Source organism: Dromiciops gliroides, chromosome 2 (genome assembly GCF_019393635.1).
Source record: "Dromiciops gliroides isolate mDroGli1 chromosome 2, mDroGli1.pri, whole genome shotgun sequence".
Classification (NCBI taxonomy): domain Eukaryota; kingdom Metazoa; phylum Chordata; class Mammalia; order Microbiotheria; family Microbiotheriidae; genus Dromiciops; species Dromiciops gliroides.
This window is the reverse complement of record NC_057862.1, coordinates 263,393,984-263,418,225: the sequence shown is the minus strand read 5'-3', so window position 1 is coordinate 263,418,225 and position 24,242 is coordinate 263,393,984. Positions and strand designations below refer to the sequence as shown.

Sequence of the window (24,242 nt, the reverse complement as noted above, 5' to 3'; positions counted from 1 at the left end):
ATCTCAGGCCATAGATGCACTCAAAAAGCACTGTTAAAATAAGAAAGGTAGAGAAGAAAATGGAAAGAGAAAGGAAGTGAGGCAGGAAAGTCATGAAAAAAAGCCAACAGTTCGAAAAGTCAAATTGTCCAAATGGAAAAGGAGGTACAAAAACTCTCTGAAGAAAATAATTGCTTAAGAATTAGGATTGAAGAAATGGAAGCTGATGACTATGAGAAATCAAGACACAGTAAAGCAAATCCAATTGAATAAAAAAAATGAGGGCAATATGAAATATCTCCTTGGAAAAACAGCTGACCTGGAAAATAGATCCAGGAGAGATAATTTGAAAAAATATTGGACTACCTGAAAACCATGATCAAGGAAAGAGCTTAGACATTATCTTCTAAGAGATTGTCAGGGGAGATTGCCCTGTTATTCTAGAAAGAGGAGGTAAAATAGAAATTGAAAGAATCCACCAATCACCTCCTGAAAAAGATCCTAAAAGGAAATCTTCCAGGTATATTATAGCCAAATTCCAGAGCTCCCAGGTCAAGGAGAAAATATTGCAAGCAGCCAGAAAGTACTGTGGAGCCACAGTAAAGATAAGCCAAGATCTATCTGCTTCTACATTAAAGAATCAGAGGGCATGGAATATGATATTCCAGAGGGCAAAGGAATTGGGATTACAACATCAAAAAAATCTCCTACCAAGCAAAACTTGTATAATCTTTCAGAGGGAAAAATGGGACTTCAATGGAAAAGAGGACTTTCAGGTATTCCTGATGAAAAGACCTGAACTGAATAGAAAATTTTACTTTCAATTAGAAGACCCTAGAGAAGAATAAAAAGGTAAATAGGAAAAAGAAATCATGAGTGATATTAAAAGGTTAAACTGTTTTACAGTCCTAGATGGGGAAGATGATATGTCTAACTCATAAGTACTTTCTCAGTATTAGGGCAGCTGAAAGGAATAAATTTAGATAGAAGGCATGGGTGGGAATTGATTATTAAGGGATAATATCAGTAAAGCTTTAGTTGTTGTTGTTGTTGTTGTTTTGTGCGATTTTTTTGTATGTGTGTGGGGTGGTCAGGTTTGGGTGGCATGCCCAGGGTCACACACCTGGTAAGTGTCTTATGTCTAGGGCCAGATTTGGGCTCAGGTCCTCCTGGGTTCAGGGTGGGTGCTTTGTCCACTTTCTCACCTAGCTGTCCCATGATGACATCTTTAAAATAAAATTAAGGGGTAAGAGGGTTGTACTGTGAGAAAGGGAAAGAGAGAGGTGAAATGGGGTAAAATATCTCACATAAAAGAAGCAAGAAAAAGCTTATGGAGTATAGGAAAAGATGGGGGAAGAGCAGGGGAGGGAATGTGCCTCACACTCATCAAAATAACATACACACTCAATTGGGTATAGTAATATCTCTTACCCTGTGGGAAAGGTGGAGGGAAAAGGTATAAGGGGGGATATGTAAAAGAAAGGAGGACAGATTGGGGGAGGGGGGCAGTCAGAAACAAAATACTTTTCAGGAGGGATAGGGTAAAAGCAGATAGAAAATAGAGTCAATATCATGGGGAGAGAATAGGATGGGGGAGAAAACAGCGATAGTAATTGGGAAAAATTTGAAGAAGAAGAATGTAAGATGAGGATGATGGTGGTGGTGGTGGTGGTGGTACTTACTTTGCTGGGCTATTGTAAAGAAAATTGTCAGGTATAAGGTACTCTATAAATGTTAGCTATTATTGTTGTTTCAATAATTAACCTCTTGGGTGTAAAAGTACTATATAAATGTAGTTTACTATAAAAAAGATTTGAGCAGGATACTATCATAAAAACTTAGAAAGACTTACATGAGCTGATGCAAAGTGAAATGTACTATATACAAAATAACAGCAACATTGTGAGTTCTGCTGTGAATTACTTAGTTATTTTCAGCAATGCAATGTTCCAAGACAACCCCGAAGTACTTATGAAAAATGCAGTCCATCTACAGAGAAAGAACTGATGCTATCTGAATAAAGATAGATGTGTATCTTTTTGTTGTTGTTCTTAGTTCCTTTTTCTAAATTATTTTTGTCTGATTTTTTTGTATGACTGCACACATATAACTTATATTGAATTGCTTGAGCTTTTCAGGGGAGGAGGGAGAGAAGAAGAGAATTTGGAAATACAACATTTTAAAAATCCATGTTATGATTTGTTTTTAGATGTAAGGTGGGGAAAAATTCTAAATAAATAAATTAATTAACAAAAAAATAAAAGAATCACAGAAGCTAGGAGATGAGAGAGTAAAAAGAGAAACAGTTATATTTCATGAGTCCTTGCTTAGGAACACTACTGATAGGCATATGTCATCTTGACATTCCTAAAACAATATAGTCAAGACACAACAGAATCTCCAAGACTTATTAAAATGAATGATAACTAAACACTTCTGGATATTCACAAGGGCACAAATGATACTGTAAGAAGGTACCTAAATAGTATTGCCAAGAATTATGAAGTTTAGGGAATAAAAAATGAAGACCAGTGAGGCAAAGGTTGTATTTTCCTTACAGTTGTCCATTAAAGGAAAGTAATGAATAAATGAAAGATTATCTTAAATGAACAGCTGGCCAAGAATATGATGTATGAGAATAGGATATGGTTTGCTGGATGGTGACTTACAATATAGAGATGATAGATTCCTGGCTAAGAAAAGAAGATGAGAGTGTATTTGCCACTTGTTTTGCTAATATAATAAGAGGCTTAAAACTTAAAAGGATGTGGAGAAGACTTCCAGGAATTTGAAGGGGAAAAATATGATAGAGAATATTTGGTTTAAAGTCAAATGGAAAAAAATGGGTCTTTGTAATGTACAATATACAACCTGTACAGAAAGAAGAAAAAGATATATAAGCTTAGGAAACAGATGATGATCCTAATAGAAAGTCATGATATAGTGAGTAACAGTGAACTTTAATTATGCAAGGATCTGCTCTCTCTCTGTGTCTCTCTCTGTTTCTCTCTCCATCTGTCTGTCTCTGTCTGTCTGCCTCTGTCTGTCTGTCTGTCTCTCACACACACACACATACACACACATCTAAATAAGGAAGTAATTATTTTTGAAATTGAGCATGGCTTCAAAAACAGAAAATTCCAGACATTCTCACTTTAAAAAAATAGAATCACAAAACTAGTAGATTAGGGCAACACTATGGATACAGATTACCTAGATATTAGCAATTTTTTTTGAAGTATCTTATACTATTTTTTATAGAATAATTCATTATAAAAGTGACAGAAAGTTTTAACTGGAATAGCATGGGGATCTGTGTTTCACCCTGTTCTGTTAAACATTTTCATCAATTGCCTGGATAAAGACAGATTGCATATTCATCAAATTTGCAAATGATACGAATCTTTGGGGATAGAAGATGCACTAGGTTACTGAGTCAGAAAGGGTCTTGATGAACTATAGCAGTGAGTTGAATCAAATAAAATTATTTAGTAGGGATTAATATGAAGTCCTTCACTTGGGTACAAAAAGTAAGCTTCACAAGTACATGAAAGATGAGAGAAGCATGGCTAAATAATAGTTGTTCAGAAAAAAAAATTCTGGGAGTTTTAGTATAGAAAATCCAATATGAGACAACAGTTTGAAGTGGCATCAAAAAGTCAATGTGAGGGACAGCAAGGTAGTGTGGTGGATAGAGCACCGGCCCTGGAGTCAGGAGTACCTGAGTTCAAATCCGGCCTCAGACACTTAACACTTACTAGCTGTGTGACCCTGGGCAAGTCACTTAACCCCAATTGCCTCACTAAAAAAAAAAAAAAGTCAATGTGATCATGGAATGCATTAAAAGCCTTAACTAGAGTATTGTGTTCAGTTCTGGGAACCATAGTTTAGCAAAGACATTGATAAGAGAGTAGGGCAATAAGTATGGTGAATAGTTTTGAATCCATGACTTGTCAAGATCAGTTAAAACAACTAGACATGTTTAGCCTAAAGAAGAGAAGACTCATGGTAGGTTTTAAGTATTTAAATGGCCATCAAATGGAAAATAGCTTAGACTTTTGGTTAGCCCCAGTGTTTATAACAAGGACTAATGGATAGAAATTTCAAGGAATCAAAAACAGGCTTGATATCAGGATGAATGTTCCAACAATTAGAGCTGTCCCAAAGTAGAGTGGGCTACTTCAAGAGGTAGTTAGAGGTCTTCAATCAGAATATGAACAATTATGTAACATAGTACTTTTATGTATAGATTGAACTAGATGGTCACTGAGGTATCTTTCAACCTTCAAAATCCATGATTCTAATTGTTTTTTGCTAAAAGAAAAATGTACCTGCAAAAAATGTTTAAACATAGGCATTATTTCCTGTTAATGTCTTTGAGGTGTATGGCTAGTATAGCTGTTAGTTAGAGGGTATGAACACTTCACTCACTTTAGGTTTATATTTTCAAATTGCTTTCCAAAATTGGTTGGACAAACTGACAACTCTACCAACTGCCCTTTGATGTACCAGTTTTCTAAAAACATTTCCAACAATTTCTACTTTCCTCTTTTTGTCACTTGTGGTAGTCTGATGAGGGTGAAATAGAACCTCAGGGTTGTTTTAAGTAATATTTTTGTTATTATTAGTTTTTTTGGAGCATTTTATATGGTTGTGGTCAGCTTGGGTTTATTCTTTTGAGAATTGCCCATTCATTTCTTATATCTGTTTTGGGGGATTACTACTGTTCTACATGAAATCCTTATATATCTTGGTTGTCAAGCCTTTGTAAGATGTTTTAACATTTAACTATTTTCCTTCTAATTATAAATACATTGAGTTTGCTTGTGAAAAAGTTTTTCAACTACTTATGACAAAAATGTCCATTTTACGTATTATGATCATTTTGATCTTTTGTTTATTTAAGAATTCTCTTCTCCCTCCCATACTTAAGAAAGAGATATCCTTCCTATAATATTGCTTTAACCTGAGTCATGAGGTCAAATAAACTATCTCCTAAAATGTTATGACCTTTTATATATGAGTGATGTATCCATTAATGTCTATTATGGTATATGTTGTGAGTTGTTTATCTAAACCCAATTTTTTCCAGGTTATTATTCAGTTTTACTAAAAGGTTTTGTCAAATAGGGGCTTCTTTATCCCAGAGAGTTTATAATATTTGGTTTATAAAACATATGTGAGATTGTTTCTGTGTCATTTACCTAATCTGTTCAACTAATCAGCATTTAAAAAAAAAAAACATTACCAGGTGGTTTTGATCATTATTACATTATAGTCTGAGGCCTGGTACTTCTGGGTCTTTTTTTTTTTCATTTTTTTAACATTGAGATACATGACCTTTTTCTTGCTCAATTGTTTTGTAATTGTTTTTATTTCATCTGGTTCTATAAAAAAACCTATTGGCAAGTTTATTGTTATATCACTGAATCCATAACTTAGGTCATGCTTGCTTTGTCTCTGATCTTATTAGAATGACCTCTAGTTTTTTTATCAATTACAAATAAAGGGTGGTGGTGTTGTTTTTTGAGGCAATCTGGATTAAGTGATTTACCCAGAATCACACAGAGCTAGTAAGTGCCTGAGGCCAGATTTGAACTCAGGTCTTCCTGACTCTAGGGCTGGTGCTCTATCCACTTTGTCACCTTGTTGCCCCTACAAATAAACATATTTTAAAATAGATACTAATCATCATATTAAGGAAAGTTCCATTTATTCCTGTTCTGATTGATTTGTTAATATAACTGAATGTTATATTTTATCAAAATCTTTTTTTTTTTTTTCTGCAAGGCAGCTGGCACAATGGATAGAGACCTAGGCTTGGAGTCATGAAGACCTAAGTCCAAAACCATCCTCACACATTACCTAGCTCTGTGACTCAGTCAACTCACTTAACTTCAGTTTGTCTTGGTTTCCTCAACTATTAAATGGGGATGATAATAGCACCTACACCCCAGGTAGGGGAATCAAATGATACACTAATTCTAAAACACTTAGCACAGTACTGAGTAAGTACAATATAAATGTTAGCTATGATTCTTAGCTGTTCTGCCCAAATCATGACATTTTTTTTAATTTTTATTTTTAATATAGTTTACTATTTCATTATTTGCCAATGTTGATTCAACTCTTTATTCCTGACATAAATATAAACGTGCCATAATATAAAGTCTTCTTAATAAGTTGTTATAGCCTCTTCATTAACATTTTATTATTTATTTTCCCATCAATAGTCATTATAAATATTTGTCTCAAGTTATTTTTCTCTGCTTTGTCTCCCTATGGTTTAGGTATTACCATACTTTTTTTGACAGAGAATTTGAAAGGATGTCTTGATTCTCTATTTTTGCAAATGCTTTATGTAATTATTTTGACATTTTTATCCATTTTTAAATGAATTCATTTGTGAATCTTGATCTTGGGAGCTGATTTATTCATTTTTAATTCATTTTCCATGTATTGATTTATTTAAATTACCTATTTTTGTTTTATTGATCTGATTATTTTATATTTCTGGAATTTAATTGAATAAAATGTTTTCTAACAACTTTCTTTCTGTTTGATCTGCTTCCCAATTTTATTCTTCTTTATCATGATGGACTTTGGTAATTTAGTTTTCCTGTCATTTTATGAAATTAGTGAACAAATTATTTTTTAAAGTTTTATTTATTAAAATAAATTATTATCTTTCAATTTCATTTATCATTTTTAGTTTTAATATTTGTGTTTTTGTTGTTGTTATGGAATTTTTTTATTCATTGTTTTTCTAGTAATAGTTTGCCCAACTAATTGATGTGGCTATTTTTTCTTTTGTTAATAAAATGATTTAGAGCTAATGGACCAAAGAAATATGTGATCAAGGTTCATTGCTGTTATTTTATTTCATAACATGATTTATTCTTTGACCTACTTATTTATCAGGATTAAATAATTTTGTCTTCATTGATGACCATATCCTTTTTTCACATGGATCTTATTTAATTAAATTAAATTTCATTACTTTTGCATTATATTAAGTAAGTGATTTTTATATTTCTGTTGTTCTGAATTTATTTATGGAGTTTTTATGAGTCAATTTTTGTAAAGGTGTCATCCACAGCTGCAAATTATGTAAGTGAAAGAAGGACATAGTCTTTCAGCTATAAACACAGACCTTATTATCTTGAATATCAAAAATTTATCAATTATGTCAAGCTTTTACTATCTTTGCTGTAAAAATGGAACAAATGTATGTTTTAATTTTCTAAACTTGTCACCAAGGGCAACAAAGCTCTTTGCAAAGTCATAGGCCAAACTTTCTAGATAAAGGGAGACTTTTTTAAAAAGTAAAATACAAAGTATCAAAGATGCAAAAAGATAATTCAGCAAAAAAATTAAGAAGAAATAAATGAAATTATGAGGAACTTTTTGCCCAATCATGTGCCAATAGAAACATCTTACATAAAATGAATGAATATTTATAAAAATAAATAAATGCCCAAATAAAAAGAACAAAAATAATAGAAAATTTTACCCAATTAAAAAAAAGAAATCAAAGACACTGATAAATTCCTAAATTGGGGAGGAGAGGGAATAATGACAACAGCAACATGGGACTAGATAGATTTTCTTTGTTGTTATTGTTGTTGTTGTTGTTGTTGTTGTAGTTTTTGTGGGGCAGTGAGGGTTAAGTGACTTACCCAGGGTGTCACAGCTAGTAAGTCTCAAGTGTCTTAGACCAGATTTGAACTCAGGTCCTCCTGAATTCAGGGCCGGTGCTTTATCCACTGTGCCACCTAGCTGCCCCCTTGAAACTAGATAGATTTTCATGAAAATTCTATCAAACTTTAAAAAAAAACAATCAATTCCTTCAATTAGAAAGAAAATGAAATTTGAATAACACACAACTATACTATACTGACTAAAAACCAAAGAACCAAATTCCAAATAGTATATTCCATAAGGCAGAGGATCAGAAACAATAACCTAAAATTATATACTCCCCAAACTTGACCCTAGCGATGAATAAAAAATTTGATGTTCAACAAGAGAAAAGAATTTGAGGGATTTCTGTGCCTAAAAAGCAAACTCAAGTAGGGATGTTTAACTTTCAAAAAAACCTATACATCAGAAACACAAGAAAGAAAAAAAATGCAATCATCAAGAAAAGTAATAAACGTAATAAACATAATAAAATGAACCCTTGCCCTATATTTAGCAATTATTTTTTTAAAAGAGAAAGAATAGAAAATATGACCTGGGGCATTACTGGAAAGTGGAATTAGCAAAATGTTATTAAATAACATGGTCAATAGGAAGAATGATAATGAGAAGGGCACAGAGTACAACTGGACTTCACAGTCTGGTGTACAAGGTAATCTTTACCATAAGGCACTACTTTTATCCCCATTCCTTTTCTCATAAATTGATACTTCTAAGAATGAAAGTAAAACAGAAAAAAGCAAAAATGGAGCAAGATCTGCAAATATAATAACTTAGACATTGATTAGAAAAGCAGCCCAGTACTTCAGAAGTTTCAACTCCACAAAAATAAAAAATAAAAACAAATAGGAAGTAGTAAGATGAATGAAACAGAATTAAATTTCAAAAATGATGGAAAGGAAAAAGAATTAATGAGAGTCCACACAAAGTATCATTAACAAGTTAATATATAGATTTAGTGTCATACCAATCCAACTATCATAAATATATTTTATAGAACAAGACAAAATAATGACAAAATTAACCTAAAAAAAATTGGGTCTTGGTTTAAAAATAGAAAAGTAGGTCAGTGGAATAGATACAGCAAGGAAGAAAAATTGAATTCAAATATCCAGTGTGAGGGAAAAATCCATCCTCTTCTCAATAATTCTCAGGAACTCAGCAGCGAGGTGACAAAGGCTTTATTTTCTTCTCATGAGAAGGAGGCACCCTAGTGTGCAGCTAGTGGGTGCCCAAAAAGGGGGCTCGCAGGCCTTGTTTTATACCCTAGTCCCTAACGTGAATGGACCTACCCCTTTTTTCATCACTGGTCGGGGTTACAATCTACTTGCAAAAACTAGCTAATTGGAACGCAGTATTCCCACCCCTCTTCCTTGTATGGGCATAACTCAGGAGTGGACCTTATACTTCCTTATATGGGCAGAACTCTGGAGAGGACCTAATTGAGACCAGGGCTCCTTGAACCATGTGACCTTGCTAACCTGAGGGGGAGGAGGGGATCTGAGACCTTTATCCTACAAACAGGTCAGGGGAGTATGACTGACTTGTTATATCCACATTGAGAGGAGACAATTGCCCATTTCTCACATCCTGGTATTAGACAAACTTGAAAAATATGTTTCTTAGGGGGAAAAAGCCTTCCTTATGTAACAACAACAAAAAGATTTCTAAGAAATCTCAAAAGCAGTCTGGCAAAAATTGGGTTTAGACCAACAATTTATATTCTGTTTAGTTTAGTTATGTATGACAATAAGGTAAACTGGATATATTTTTTAAAATAAAGTTTAATTTTTAATATTAAAGACCATACAATTGAAAGAGAAGCAGATTATATATAGCTTTCATAGGTATGAGTAAGGAACAAATTCTTTACTGAACAAATGTTATGAGTGATTAAAAAATTAAATGGATAGTTTCAATTATATTAGATGCTTATTCGTGAATAAAACTTATTCAGTCAAGATATAGACAAAGTTCAACTGGGAAAAATCTTTGATTAAATATATCTGACAAGGGTCTGATATTTAGGATTTAGAGAAAACTAACAGAAATGCTGAAGGCCAAATACGCTTCCCAATTATTGTGTTCAAGGAAAATGAATATTTCTCAAAAGAAATACAGACTATTAACAGCCATAGGAAAGATTGTTCTAATTCACTAATAAGAAAAATGCAAGTTAAAATAACACTGAAGTTGTGCCACATGTAACAAATTTGCAAAGATGGCAGAAGTTGACACTCTGTGTCAGTGAGATTGTGGAAAGACAAGTACTGTAGTGAATTGCTAATGGAGACACAATTAGTCTAAAACTCTGGAAAGGAATTTGGAATTATGCAAAAGAAATGCTTAAAATGTGCAAGCCCTCTGACTCAGAAATTCCTTTGTTAGGCATATTCCACAAGAAGGATAATTACAGAAAGATAGCTTCTGTAATTCACTAGAATGTTGATAGCAGCACTCTTCTTGGTAAGTAAAAATTGTAAAGAAAGTAAATGCTAAATATTTGGGGCAGAGCCAAGATGGTGGAGGAAAAGCAGTGACTTCTGGGAGCTCTCCCACAAAACCCCTCCAAATACTTTCAAATAATGCCATAAAGCAATTCCTAGAGTAGCAGAACCCACAAAAGGATGGGATGAGATCATTTTCCAGTCAAAGATGGCTTAGAAGGTCAGGAAGAAAGGTCTGTTGTAGTGGGATGAGAGTGGAGTGTACACCTGGGCCACACCATGCAGACCCAGCCCTAGCCCCAAAGAATCAAGCCTCCAGAGCCTTGGAATCAGCTGAAGCAGCAGCTACTTCTGGAACTCAGCTCACAGACTGGTGAGGGGGTCAAGCAGTTGGCTGGGCTGGGGGGAGATTGCAGGGGTCTCTGGTGGTGCTGAGGTGAACTCTGTTGTGTCTCCTGTGCTCGTGACCAGGAAGCAGTTTTGAGTGGTGGCCAAGTTGCAACCACAGTGAAATAGGATTCTGTTCCCAGGATAAAGAGCAAGCAGGCACATCCATGGCTACTTACAGACCAGAGCAGAGGCCAGGGGAGTAGAGAACGTGACTTTCCATAAATTGTACCACCTGGGACCCCCTGATGCTTGGGACAGTGCATCCTTGAAGTAGTGCTTCACTTTAAGAGGAGGTAAAAGTCGAGAAATAGGCTAGGGAAATGAGCAGACAGAAAAAATAAATGCTGAACCTAGAAATCTTCTTTGGTGACAATTAAGACCAAAATTCATACTCAGAAGAAGATAACAAAATCAAAGCTCATACATCCAAAGCTTCCAAGAAAAATATAAATTGGTCTCAGGCCATGGAGGTGCTCAAAAAGGACTTTGAAAATAAAGTAAGAGAGGTAGAAGGAAAAATTGAAAGAGAAATGAGAGATGGAAGAAAATCATGAAAACAAAAACAAAACAAAGCAAAACAAAAACAATCAACAACTTGAAAAGCCAAATTGGCCAAATGGAAAAGGAGGTACAAAAGCTCTCTGAAGAAAATAATTTCTTAAGAATTAGGATTGAACAAATGGAAGCTGATGACTTTATGAGAAATAAAGATGCAATAAAGCAAAACCAAAAGAATGAAAAAAAAATAGAAGGTGATGTGAAATATCCCCTTGGAAAAACAACTGATGTAAAAAATAGATCCAGGAGAAATAATTTTTAAAAATTGGACTACCTGAAAACCATGATCAAAAAAAGAGCTTAGACATTATCATCCAGGAAATAGGGAAAATTGCCCTGATATTCTAGAAGCAGAAGATAAAATAGAATTTGAAAGAATCCACAGATCACCTCCTGAAAGAAATCCCAAAATGAAAACTTCCAGGAATACTATAGCCAAATTCTAGAGCTCCCAGGGAAAGGAAAAAATATTTCAAACAGCCAGAAAGAAACAGTTCAAGTACTGTGAAGCCACAGTCAGGATAACCCAAGATCTAGCAGCTTCTATAGAAGAATCAGAGGGCATGGAATATGATATTCAGGAGGTCAAAGAAACTGGGATTACAACCAAGAATCACCTACCTAGCAAAACTGTGTATAAATTTTCAGAGGAAAAAATGGGAATTCAGTAAAAGAGAGAACTTTCAGGAATTCATGATGAAAAGTCCTGAACTGAATAGAAAATTTGACTTTCAAATACAAGACCCTAGAAAAGCATAACAAGGTAAACATGAAAAAGAAATCATGAGGGATGTTAAAAGGTAAAACTGTTTACATTCCTACATGGGAAGATGATACTTCTAACTCATAAGTACTTTCTCAGTATTAGGGCAGCTGAATGGCATATACTTAAAAGTCACAGGTGTGAGTTGAATATGAAGGGATGGTATCTTTAAAGCATTTATTGTTTTTATTGTGGTTTTTTTTGTGTGTGGGGTAGTCAAGGCTAGGTGGCTTGCCCAGGGTCATGTAGCTGTTGAGTCTTGGGTTTCTGAGGCCAGATTTATGCTCGGGTCCTTCTGGTTCCAGGGCTGGTGCTTTGTCTACTGTTCCACCTAGCTGCCTCATGTTGATATCTTTAAAAAAAAATAAAATTAAGAGGGGAGAGGAATGGCCTGGGAGAAAGGGAATGGGAAAGGTGGAATGGGATAAAGTATCTCACATAAAAGAAGCAAGAAAAAGCCTATAGAGTAGAGGGGAAGATGGGGGAGGTACAGGGGTGTGAATGAGCCTTAGTCTCATCAGCATTGGCTCAAAGATAGAATAACATACACACTCAATTGTGTATAGTAATATATCTTGCCCTGTGGGAAAGTGGGAGGGGAAGGGTATAAAAGGGGAGGGGTGAAGGAAGGGAGAGCAGATTGGGGTATGGGGCAATCAGAAGCAAAACTCTTTTGAGGAAAGATAGGGTGAAAGAAGATAGAAAATAGAGTAAATATCAAGGGGAGGGACTAGGATGGAGGGTAATACAGTTAGCAATAGTAACTGAAAAAAATTTGAAGTAAGTTTGTCTGATAGGCCTCAGTTCTCAAACACATAGAGAACTGAGTCAAATTTGTTAAAATGAAAGCCATTCCCCAATTGATAGATGATCAAAAGATATGAAGTTTTCAGATGAAATAATCAAAGCCATCTATAGCCATATGAAAAAAAAATGTCCTAACTCACTATCAATTGGAGAGATTCAGGTCAAAACAATTCTGGGTACTACCTCATACCTATTGGAAAGGAAACTTTTTTGTGTATTTTGGGCTTTTTTTGTGATTTTTTTGTTTTTCTGTTTGTTCTTTTTTTGGGGGGGGTTGTAGGGCAATGAGGGTTAGGTGACTTGCCCAGGGTCACACAGCTAGTATATGTCAAGTGTCTGAGGCTGGATTTGAACTCAGGTCCTCCTGAATCCAGGGCCAGTGCTTTATCCACTGCACCACCTAAGTGCCCCAACCTCATACCTATTGGAATAGACAATAGGATAGCAGAGGAAAATGACAAATGTTGTGGGGGATATGGGGGAAATGAGACATTAATACACTCTTGGTAAAGTTGTAAACAGATTCAAACATTCTATAGAGAAATTTGGAACTATGACCAAAGGGCTATAAAAACATACATACTCTTCAACCTACCAATGACACTGCTAGGTTGGTATCCTAGAAGAGGTTAAAAAATAGTTGAATTAAAAATTGGTGTGATGTCCATCAACTGGGAAATGGCTAAACAAATTGTGGGATGAGATTGTGATGGAACAATATTGTGCTGTGGGAAATGATGAGCAGGAGGCTATCAGAAGTATTTATGAAAAATGCAATCCATCTACAGAGAAAGAAGTGATGTTATCTGAATACAGATTGAAGTATAATTTTTTTGTTCCTCTTTCTAAAGTTTTTTTGTCTGTTTTCTTTTACAAGCTGATTAATGTGTAAATGTTTTGCATGACTGCACATGTATTGCACATGTGTTGAATTACTTGAGTTCTTAAGGGGGAGTGATGGAGGAAGAGAATATGGAACACAAATTTTTTAAATAGGTGTGAAAATTTGTTTATACATGTAACTTGGGGAAAACTCTAAATAAATAAATAAAAATAAAGTAAATGCTCATTCACTAGCTCATGAATGAAATGGAATATTATTGTGTGATAAAATGGTTTATATGGGCACATGCAAAATTAAATAAATAGAACCAGGAAACAAAATAAATAATGACTTCAGCAACATAAATAGAATGAATAATTACCACAAAATAATTCGACTTTAATACTTTGATTTGTAATGATCAGGTCTGTGGCCGAAGAAGAGATACCTTATCAACTTGTTTGCAGAGATAGACCATAGGTTGTAGTTTTATTGAACATTTTATTTTTCTCTTTTTATGTACTTTATTATGAGCCATGCTACTCAGGTAGGAGGGGAGAAGAAAACAGCGAGAAATGTAGATTTTTCTAAAAAACAAAAGACATCAACAAAAGCAAATTAATGAGATAATGTTACTTTAAAGTGATATGATTGTCTGTATCTCCATGTTAATCCAAATAATTTTTTATTAAAACAGTATATTTGCCTTGGTCAGTAAAATCTAAAGGTATTCATTAAATTATATTGTACCAAAAAGGTTTTTTAACTGTATTTCTTTCTTGTAATGCAATAAACATTTTTATTTATGGTTTGGAGCTCCAATTTTTATCCCTATTTCTCTCTCTCCCTTCCCTCCTCTCTGAAGTGGCAAGTAATCAGATATGGGTTATACACGCATAATTATGCTTACATAATTTACCATATTTGTCATTTTGTACAAAAAAACTTGATTAAAAGGAAAAAAATGAAATAAAATGAAAAGTAGCATGTTTCAGTCTATTCCATGAATATCAGTTCTTTCTTTGGAGGTGGATAGTATGTTTCATCAATAGTGCTTTGAGATTGTCTTGGATCTTTGTATTGTTGAGAATAGTCAAGTCATTCACAGTTCTTCATCAAACAATATTGCTGTCTCTGTGCATAATGTTCTCTTGGTTCTGCTCACTTCACTATACATCATTTCACACATGTCTTTCCAGGCCTTTCTGAAGTCATCCTGCTTGTCATTTCTTATAGCACAATAATATTCCATCACCATCATATACCACAGTTTGTTTAGCCATTCCCCAATTGATGGGCATTCCTTTGATTTGCAATTCTTGGCCACCACAAAAAGAGCTGCTATAAATATTTTTGTACAAATATGTCTTTTTCTTTTTTGGGGGATCTTTTGGGATCTTTTGGGATATAAATATAGCAGTAGTATTGCTGGATCAAAGGGTATACACAGTTCAATAGCCCTTTGGGCATAGTTACACATTGCTCTCCAGAATGATTATTTTCACAACTCTACCAACAGTGGATTAGCATCCCAATGTTCCCATATCCCCTCCAACATCCAATATTTTCCATTTTTTCATATGATTATAGATAGCTTTGCTTTCTTTGTCTGAAAACTGCGTGTTCATATCCTTTGACCATTTATCATTTGGGAATAACTTGTATTTATTTTTACTTATTTTTTGGAGATTCAGAATTTCTATTTTTGTTTTTATGTTTGATGTTTTTCTAGTTCCTCCCTCAACATTCTTATTTCACTCATCTCTTCTGCTGATAAAAATATTTTAAGAAAAATTTTCCCATAAAGATTGCTTTCAGTGCCTCACAAAAGAAGTCTTTCCTTTAATGAAATTGTCATCTTTATAGGTTGTTATTAGGATTAAATTGTTTAATCTCCATTTCAGTTTGAATCCTTTCTTTAAAACATTTTTGAGTATACTTTTATTGCATTATATTCAATAGCATATATATTTAATATTTTTTGCATTTTTAATTTCTTTTTATGTCCTACCACAATCTTTTCATTGATATTGTGAAACTTATTGAAAATCTACACTTAAGGAGGTTAGAAGGAAGAAGATCTGTGAAGACACAGATATTTATCTGTTTGTTGAAGTTGTGGGTTGGAGGAGTGGGAAGAGAAAAAAGCTAATCAGGTTAAGTGAAGAGAAATTTCAAACAAGAGGGAAGATTATTAGAGGTCCAGGAGAATGAAAACTGGATAATAATACAATTTATAATTAATGGTAGTTATTGTTGTTGTTCTTGTTTAGTTCTTTTTCAATTTTGTCTGACTCTTTGTGATTCCATTTGGGCTTTTCTTGGCAAAGATGCTAGAGTGGTTTGCCATTTCCTCCTCTCATTTGCTTTATAGATGAGGAAACTAAGTGTTAAGTGACTTGCCTAGGGTTACACAAGCTAGTAAGAGTCTGAGTCCAGATTTGACATCAGGTCTTGCTGATTCCTGTCCCAGCACTCTATCTGTTATGCCACATAGCTCTTTTAAACTTCACATTTTTACCATTGGAATCTAATGCATTTTTCTTTACTTTAGGCAAGGCCTATGCTCCTGAATTCTATTATGACACCTATAATCCTGTATGGCAAAACAGACATCGAGTATATTCCTATAGTCTACAATGGACTCAAATGAATCCTGATGCAGTGGACCGCATTGTTGCATATCGCTTGGGTATAAGGCAGGTGAGAAAATTAATTGATATTCATATGTGATGACTATTTTCTTTATTTCTCTAAAGATTATGTTATAATTACTTTCCTATTCATTTACATACATGGTAGAAATGTGTTCGTAGTCATGAAGTACTTAGGAACTTTTTTTTTTTTTTTTTTTTTAGGCAATGGGGGTTAAGTGACTTGCCCACAGTCACACAGCTAGTAAGTGTCAAGTGTCTGAGGCCAGATTTGAACTCAGGTACTCCTGAATACAGGGCCAGTGCTTTAACCACTGCGCCATCTAGCTGCCCCTACTTAGGAACTTTTAGAACTAATTATGTATTTTATAATATGATAATGGATAGATTAAATATTTAGCCCTCCATATTTTATGAGAAACTTGATCTCTACATGAAGAAGAATGACATGATACTTGTTGAAAATAAAACTTCTATATACTCCTTTTTCCCATATGACAACACTTAAATACATTTTCAAAGATCCTTTTCTTTAGAACTGCAAGATCTAGGTTCACTTCATCCAATACCCCATATGACTTGCTTGAATTAAAAAACAAAAACACAACAGAACATGTATCTGAACCACTATCTTCTTACTGCAAATTCAGGACTTCTATTTAAAGACTGTCATCAGGTATACTTTAAAACAGTGTGGAGGGCAGCTAGCTGGTTCAGTGGATAAAGCACTGGCTCTGGATTCAGGAGGACCTGAGTTCAGATCTGGCCTCAGACTCTTGACACTTACTAGCTGTGTGACCCTGGGCAAGTCACTTAACTCTCATTGCCCTGCAAAAATACAAAAACAAAAGCAAAAACAATGTGAGTTGTAGGAAGAGTACTGATCACAGTTGCCTAATTCCCCTTTATTGGGAAGATAGAATTAAATAATATTCAAATTGATCTATAAGTTCCTTCAACCATTCAGACCATAACCCACCTATTCTTACTGATACTGTGTTACCCTTGTTCTTCTGTAAGCTCCCCACAAGTGGTCTACTAATGTGTGTGAAGGCTTCCTTTCTTCTTTGAGGAGAAACTAAACTGATAATAATATCTCACTCTCTTTTTTTGGGAATATTTTATGCTTCACAAACTCTTCCCTCACAATTGTTTTGAGCTCGGTAGCAAAAATCCAAGTTGCAGAGATCTTTCTTCTGTCATCTGTTAACAGAAGTTCCTTTTTCTTCAAAGAGTAGATCTATATCTTTCTTGTTCTTCTTGTTCCAAAAATACCTAATTTATTATTTGGAAGGATTAGCATTTTTATAAGCCTCAGTGGACTTTAGTTTTCCTCTTGCACAACTATTGTATAACACTTTTGCTTTAAAATTGAAATGCAATTAATTTCTCTGTTTCTTTTCAGATTAGTTGATTTTTCCTCAGGTTCTGGAACAACTTTGTTTATTTGTGTGTGTGTGTGTGTGTGTGTGTGTGTGTGTGTGTGTGATTGAATTGTTTTTATTTCCCAACATAATTATTTCAGGAGTTTCCCTTGATAAGATAATTTTGCTATTGATATGTCATTTTGTTGAGTATCTTATCTTATACCTCAGCATTGCCTGTTACTGATTCCTGGTGGCCTTTTCCCCATTGTAAGTAGGACATAGGTAAAGAAGTACCAGAAAGGAATATAAGAATTCAAAGTTTCATGAGTCAGGAAGTTTAGTACTCAAATCATGCAACCATCTGACTCCTTGTCCCTATAGTTCCATGTGCATACAAAGAAATGGTAGCTCAGGTCTACTGAGAAAAGGAGTACCCTGCCCCCATACTCCAGGTCTCTGGGATATCTACTCTTGTTCTTGGAGAGATTCACAGGGAAGAGAACGTTAGGGGTAATCAATTAGTAGGTGATTTGAAATGGAACCCACCCCCCACCCTCTTTTCCCCTTTTATCAACCACTAGGGAATTATGATTAGGAAAATTTGCTAAACTTGCCTACCTAACCCTAAATATACCTGGATGAACCAGTTATTAGGCACATAGGAATTTCCAAATACATAGAAGTGTCAATTAATGGCCAAGCATGAAATCACTTTGTTATCTAGAGCCTAACAATAAGCCAGTCCTCACAATTCACCTCCTTGTTTAATTTCTTCTGTTTACAGGAGCTCCAACTGTAAGTATCAGTATGTTTTCCCATTGGAAATGTCAGTGTTGACTAGTTGGGACATTGAGGACTTAGATCATCTTGCTATCTGCTTATTGCACATTTCAAAAGAAAGCCAAATGACCTATTTTCTGATCCTAGCCACCAATTGTTGTACCTTCTTAGTGGTATTCACCCAAAATCAACAGGAATTGTTAGCCAATGCACATACCCCCTCATTGATTGGGTAACAAGTAGGATAGGGTAGCTTCCTAGTCTAACACCATTCAGGCTAACAAGGTTAGGCTCTCAGTCTGCTCATTGATGGCTTGAGCTATTTCATCATTTATAATTACTTCAGTATAAGGTAAATTCCTAATTATTTCCTAGGTGTAGAAAGTTTGGGGTCAGCTTGGTGGCACAGTGGATAAAGCACTGGCCCTGGATTCAGGAGGACCCGAGTTCAAATCCAGCCTCAGACACTTGATAATTACTAGTTGTGTGACCCTGGGCAAGTCACTTAACCCTCATTGCCCCATAAAAAAAAATTTTGGACTTCTAGAAGTAAAACCTAAGGAGGTAATGAAATCAATTGTTGGATTATCCCTCCTGACAAGTTCTAATTCATTGTAATTCTGTGAATTCAAGGACTATCTTTGTGAATACAGAAAAAGATCAGAATATATATCCCTAGGAAACATGCTCAATTGGGGAGTGTCCAAGGTAATATTTACCTATCACAAATGTACATTGTGCATGGTAGTAGTGCACTACTTCCATTTCCACATGATGGTATAGTAACTAATGATGGACTTTGACTTCCAAATATTTATGGGTTCTGAAAAACCCTGCATTCCCCACAAGTCTTCCTACACTTTCTGAGACATTTAAGAGATGACCATTGATTGAGGAAGGTGACTATATAGCTAAAAATTTCAAGAACCTTGATACCCCATGTGTACAGACTTTAAATAGTGCATCATGAATAATTCTGTATATGAGACTGTGACAAAGAGTAGGTGGATACCTACTGTATGTGGAATAAAATTTTCTTCGGTCTTGTCCCTTACACTCATATTTTGTCTTGGTACTAAAAAGTTGCCTTTTTGGGAGTCCCAAGGGCTGGGTGACCAAACCAGTATGATGTTAAGATAGCCACCTTTGGGGGCAGCTAGGTGGTGCAGTGGATAAAGCACCATCCCTGGATTCAAGAGGACCTGAGTTCAAATCCGGCCTCAGACACTTGACACTTAACTAGCTGTGTAACCGTGGACAAGTCACTTAACCCTCATTGCCTCGCAAAAAAAAAAAAAAATATATATATATATATATATATATATATCTCCACCTTTGGGATAGCCTCATTGTAAAGTTATTATTAATTTTGTGATAGTAGAGTTGACAATAACAGGAGTCACTGTAACCAAATAAGTGGTGCCTGGCTAGTCAAAACAATGGCTATCAGTTCTGAAGATATCCACTGTGGTTATCAAACAGGATCAGATAAAACCATTAAGAGTGTCCTGGGGCAGCTAGGTGGCACAGTGGATAGAGCACCAGCCCTGGAGGTAGGAGTACCTGAGTTCAAATCCGGCCTCAGACACTTAACACTAGCTGTGTGACCCTGGGCAAGTCACTTAACCCCAATTGCCTTGCTAAAAAAAAAAAAAAAAAAAAAAAAAGAGTGTCTCAAGGTCACCAAGAAGTGTAAAGAACAAGTTAAGTTACACTCCTTCCTCCCCATCATTTAATAGTCTAAGTTCAGCCTACTAAATGATAATTCATTTTTATTCTTCTGAAACCCACAGTATGTTTCCTGTACTTCCTTCTAGGATATCTTTGGGCCTGTTTATCATCCCCTATATATCTATATATAAAACCTGCCCACCTAATTACAATGAGAAATAAAAGTAGCTATATGAGGAAATCAATAGAACCCTCACCATGCCAGGAAAGGTCCTTTGTGGGCACAATAAAACAGAGATAGGAAAGTTGTTTCTTTCTATCTCCAAGAGAGTGTGCAGTGAGGTTAGCATCTGTGCTTCCCTGACTTCCTACCACCATGAGGCAGGCTGAAAAAAAAAAGAACCTCCCCCCTCCCCCCAGCCCTAACTGGGCCTCAAATTTTAGAGAAACAATTGTGAGTACAGTATCATTTACAGTCAAAGTCAGTCACAATCCCTTCCAATCCCTCATTTCCAACCTCTTACAAATGTGAATTCAGCAGATGGATTAAGGGAGACCCATAAAAGGACACAGTAGAGTTTAAGGTGGGGACTGTATGAGGAAATCAATATAGCCATCCTTCCCACAGCTTGTTGGAAATGAGAGTATTTGAGTTGGACTTTTTACTGTCCCTTCCATTGCTCAATTGTCCTAGTTTCCTGAGGGTTCAGTGCTGGATAAAGGTGGTGCAAATTGAAGTATCATTGTCAGTGGAGATGTAATCTGGATTACCAAACCTCCAACAGATGTGAATGCCAGGGGCTTGGACAGTGTCTTGCCTTCATTCTTCCTTATGAACATTACAGCTATTCAGTACCCAATGGAGGTAGTTGTGGGACTAAAGGCACAATTCTGATAAATCTTTCGGTCTCATCAGCAAGCTAGGAGCTAACTTTCAAAAGCTGTATAGCTAAACATGGTCCCTTTTAGAGTTCAAGTCTGCAATCTCAAGAACCTACAAACACACGCAGTGTTCTACAGGCTTCTATATATCTTAGACAATATTGCTGTTATTGTGTACAACATTCTCTTGATTCTGTTCATTTCACTCTTCATTATTTCATGCAAGTCTATCCATATTTTTTTCTAAGATCATCAAGTTCATTGTTTCTTAGAGCACTGCAGTATTTCATAACAATCATATATCACAACTTGTTCAGTCATTCCCCAATTGACATCCGTACAATTAACAGTTCTTTGCCACCACAATGAAAGCTGCTAAAAATATTTTAGAATATATAGGTTATTTTCCTTTTTCCTTAATTTTTCCCTTTTTCCCCTAATTTTCTTGGGAGATAGATATAGCAGTCATATTTCTATGTCAAAAGGCAGAGTGATAATTCTTTGGACATAATTCCAGATTGCTCTCCAAAATGGTTGGATCAGTTCAGAGTTCTACCAACAGTGAATTTTTCCATATCCTCTCCAACATTTGTTGCTTTCCTCTTCAATTATTTTAGCCAATCTGAGAGCTACAACATGTCTCAAGTTTGTTTTAATTTGAATTTCTCTAATCAATAATGATTTAGAGCATTTTATATGACTATATTTTGATTTCTTCTTTAGAAAACTGCCTGTTCATATCTTTTGACCACTTATCAATTGAGTAATGATATATTCTTATGGATTTGACAAAGTTCTTTATATATGTGAGATATGTGACTTCCCCACCCCCATTTTCTGCTTTCTTTCTGATCTTGGCTACATTTGTTCTATTGGTACAAAACCTTTTTAATTTAATGTACATGAAATTATCCATCACCAAGTTCTCTATCTCTAGTTTATTTGTAAATTATTTACCTATCCATAAGTCTGATAGATAAGATATTCCATGTTTGTCAAATGTTCTTGTAATATCTCTTTATATTTAGATCAGGTGTCAATTTTAATCTTATTTTAGTAAATGGTATAAGATATTGCCTCTATGCCCAATTTCTGCCAGACTGCTTTCCAGTTTTCCCAATAATTTTTATCATATAATGAATTCTTATCCCAAAATTTGTGTTTACATTTGTCAAATTTGTTTAGTATATTTACTTGCTGCTATAAATTGTATGTCTATTCTATTCCACTGATCTACCTTTCTATTTCATAGCCAGTATCAGATAGCTTTAATAATTATATCCTTATAATATAGTTTAAGATATAGTTCTTCTAAACCTCCTTCTTTTATATTTTCTTTCATTAATTCCTTTTATATTCTTGACTTTGTGTTCTTCCAAATGAATTTTCTTATATATATTTTTCTAATTCACTAACTTTTTTTTTTTTGAGGCAATTGGGTTTAAGTAACTTGCCCAGGGTCACACAGCTAGTAAGTGTGTAAAGTGTCTGAGGGCAGATTTAAACTCAGATCCTCCTGAATCTAGGGCCGGTGCTACACTAACATTTTTTGATATTTTAATTGGGATGGCATTGAATTAAATAGTCTAGGTAAAATTGTCACTGTTTAAATATTTGCCCTGTCTATCCATGAACAATTGATATTTCCCTGATTATTTAAATCTGCCTATATTTGTATAAAAAGGGTTTTATAATTTTATTCATATATTCCCTTGCTTTGTTTTGGCAGGAGTACTCCAAGGTATTTTATGCTGCCTTATTTTAAATGGGATATTTCTTAATATCCTTCCCACAGGGAAGGTTTGTTTGTGATTTATAAGAATGCTGATGGTTTATGTGGGTTTGTTTTATATCCTGCTACTTTGCTAGTATTATTGTTTCAACTAACTTTTTAGTTAAGTCTTCGAGATTTTCTAAAAATATGATCACATCATCTGCAAAAACAGATTACCTCATTAACTTTTCTGATTTTTTTTATTTCTTTATCTTCTCATCGAAATTGCTAGGATTTCCAATACAATATTGAATAATGTTGACAATGGCATCCTTGTTTCACACCTGATCTTAATAATGGGAAGTCTTCTAGTTTATCCCCATTACAAATAATGCTTGCTGATGGTTTTAGGTAAATACTTTTTATCAATCTAAAGTAAAATCTATTTATACCTATACTTTATAGTGTTTTTAATAAAAATAAGTGTTGTACTTGGTCAAAAGTTTTATTTTTGCTTCGATAGATGTAATCAGATGATTTTTATTTTACTTTTAGTATTTATATAATGAATTATGTTAATAGTTTTTCATATGTTATCCCTGCATTTCTGGTATAAATCTTACTTGGTCATAACATATAAGTTTTGTTATATATTTTTGTAATCTTTTAGCTAGAATTTTATTTAGGATTTTTGTATCTATATCCATTAATGACATTGTTTTATAATTTTCTTTCTTTATTTTTACTCTTCCTGGTTTATAATAGTATCTATATTTCACAAAAGGAGTTTGCCTATTATTCCAAATTTTAAAAAATATTATAATTAGGTAATTTTTAAATGTTTGATAAAATTAATTTGTAAATCCATCTTATCCTGGTGCTTTTTCTTAGGAAGCTCATTTTATTTTTCTAAAATAGGTTTATTTATTCTATTTCTTCTTCTGCTAACATAGGCAATTTATAGTTTTGTAAATACATTATTATTTTACTTATATTGTTAAATTTATTGGCATATCAATGGGCAAAATCACTCCTTGAAATTGCTTTAATTTCATCTTTGTTAGTGGTATATTCACCCTTTTCTTTTTTAATATTAGTGTATTGGTTTTCTCTCTTTTTTAATCAAATCTGGCCTCAGAAACTTGATAATTACTAGCTGTGTGACCCTAGGCAAGTCACTTAACCGCAATTGCCTCACCAAAATAAATAAATAAACAAACAAACAAACAAACAAACAAACAAATAAATAAATAAATAAATAAATAAACCTTGACCATGTCACTCTATTCAAAAGTTTGAACAAAGTCCAAGTTTAGGAATCTGGCATTAACTAAATAGTCCTATTAATGTCCCTATTTCTTTCTGTGGGAGGCCATGTCTAACAGCTTGTCCTTTATATAACAAGGTCCCATTGGTTCAAGCCTATTGTGACCACAGGGACTTACTTTGGTCAGTAGATGCTTGTATTTTTTCAGAGTTTATAGCCCTATCATGTACTTTTCAGTGTTTTTCAGTAGAGCAATCTTTGTTTTATGTACACTTTGCTTTGTTTGGGTGACAAGCACAATGTAATCTATGTAATGTAGGAATGTAACTTCAAAATGCAAGGAGAATTTGGACACCTCCTCATTTCTCACAGGATTGCACTATTTTAGGACTTCTCTGACTGACATTTCCACTATGTTCCAGGAAGCCCACTAGTAGTA

General features: G+C 34.4%; 1 protein-coding gene across 1 annotated transcript in view; it reads left to right on the top strand.

The window, feature by feature from the left end:
* Positions 1 to 24,242, top strand: part of MDGA2 (MAM domain containing glycosylphosphatidylinositol anchor 2) — a 707,950-nt gene that overhangs the window by 503,819 nt on the left and 179,889 nt on the right. The window contains exon 10 of the mRNA XM_043986356.1: positions 16,023 to 16,171. Coding sequence (XP_043842291.1) covers positions 16,023 to 16,171 — 149 coding nt within the window. The remainder of the gene's footprint in view (positions 1 to 16,022; positions 16,172 to 24,242) is intronic.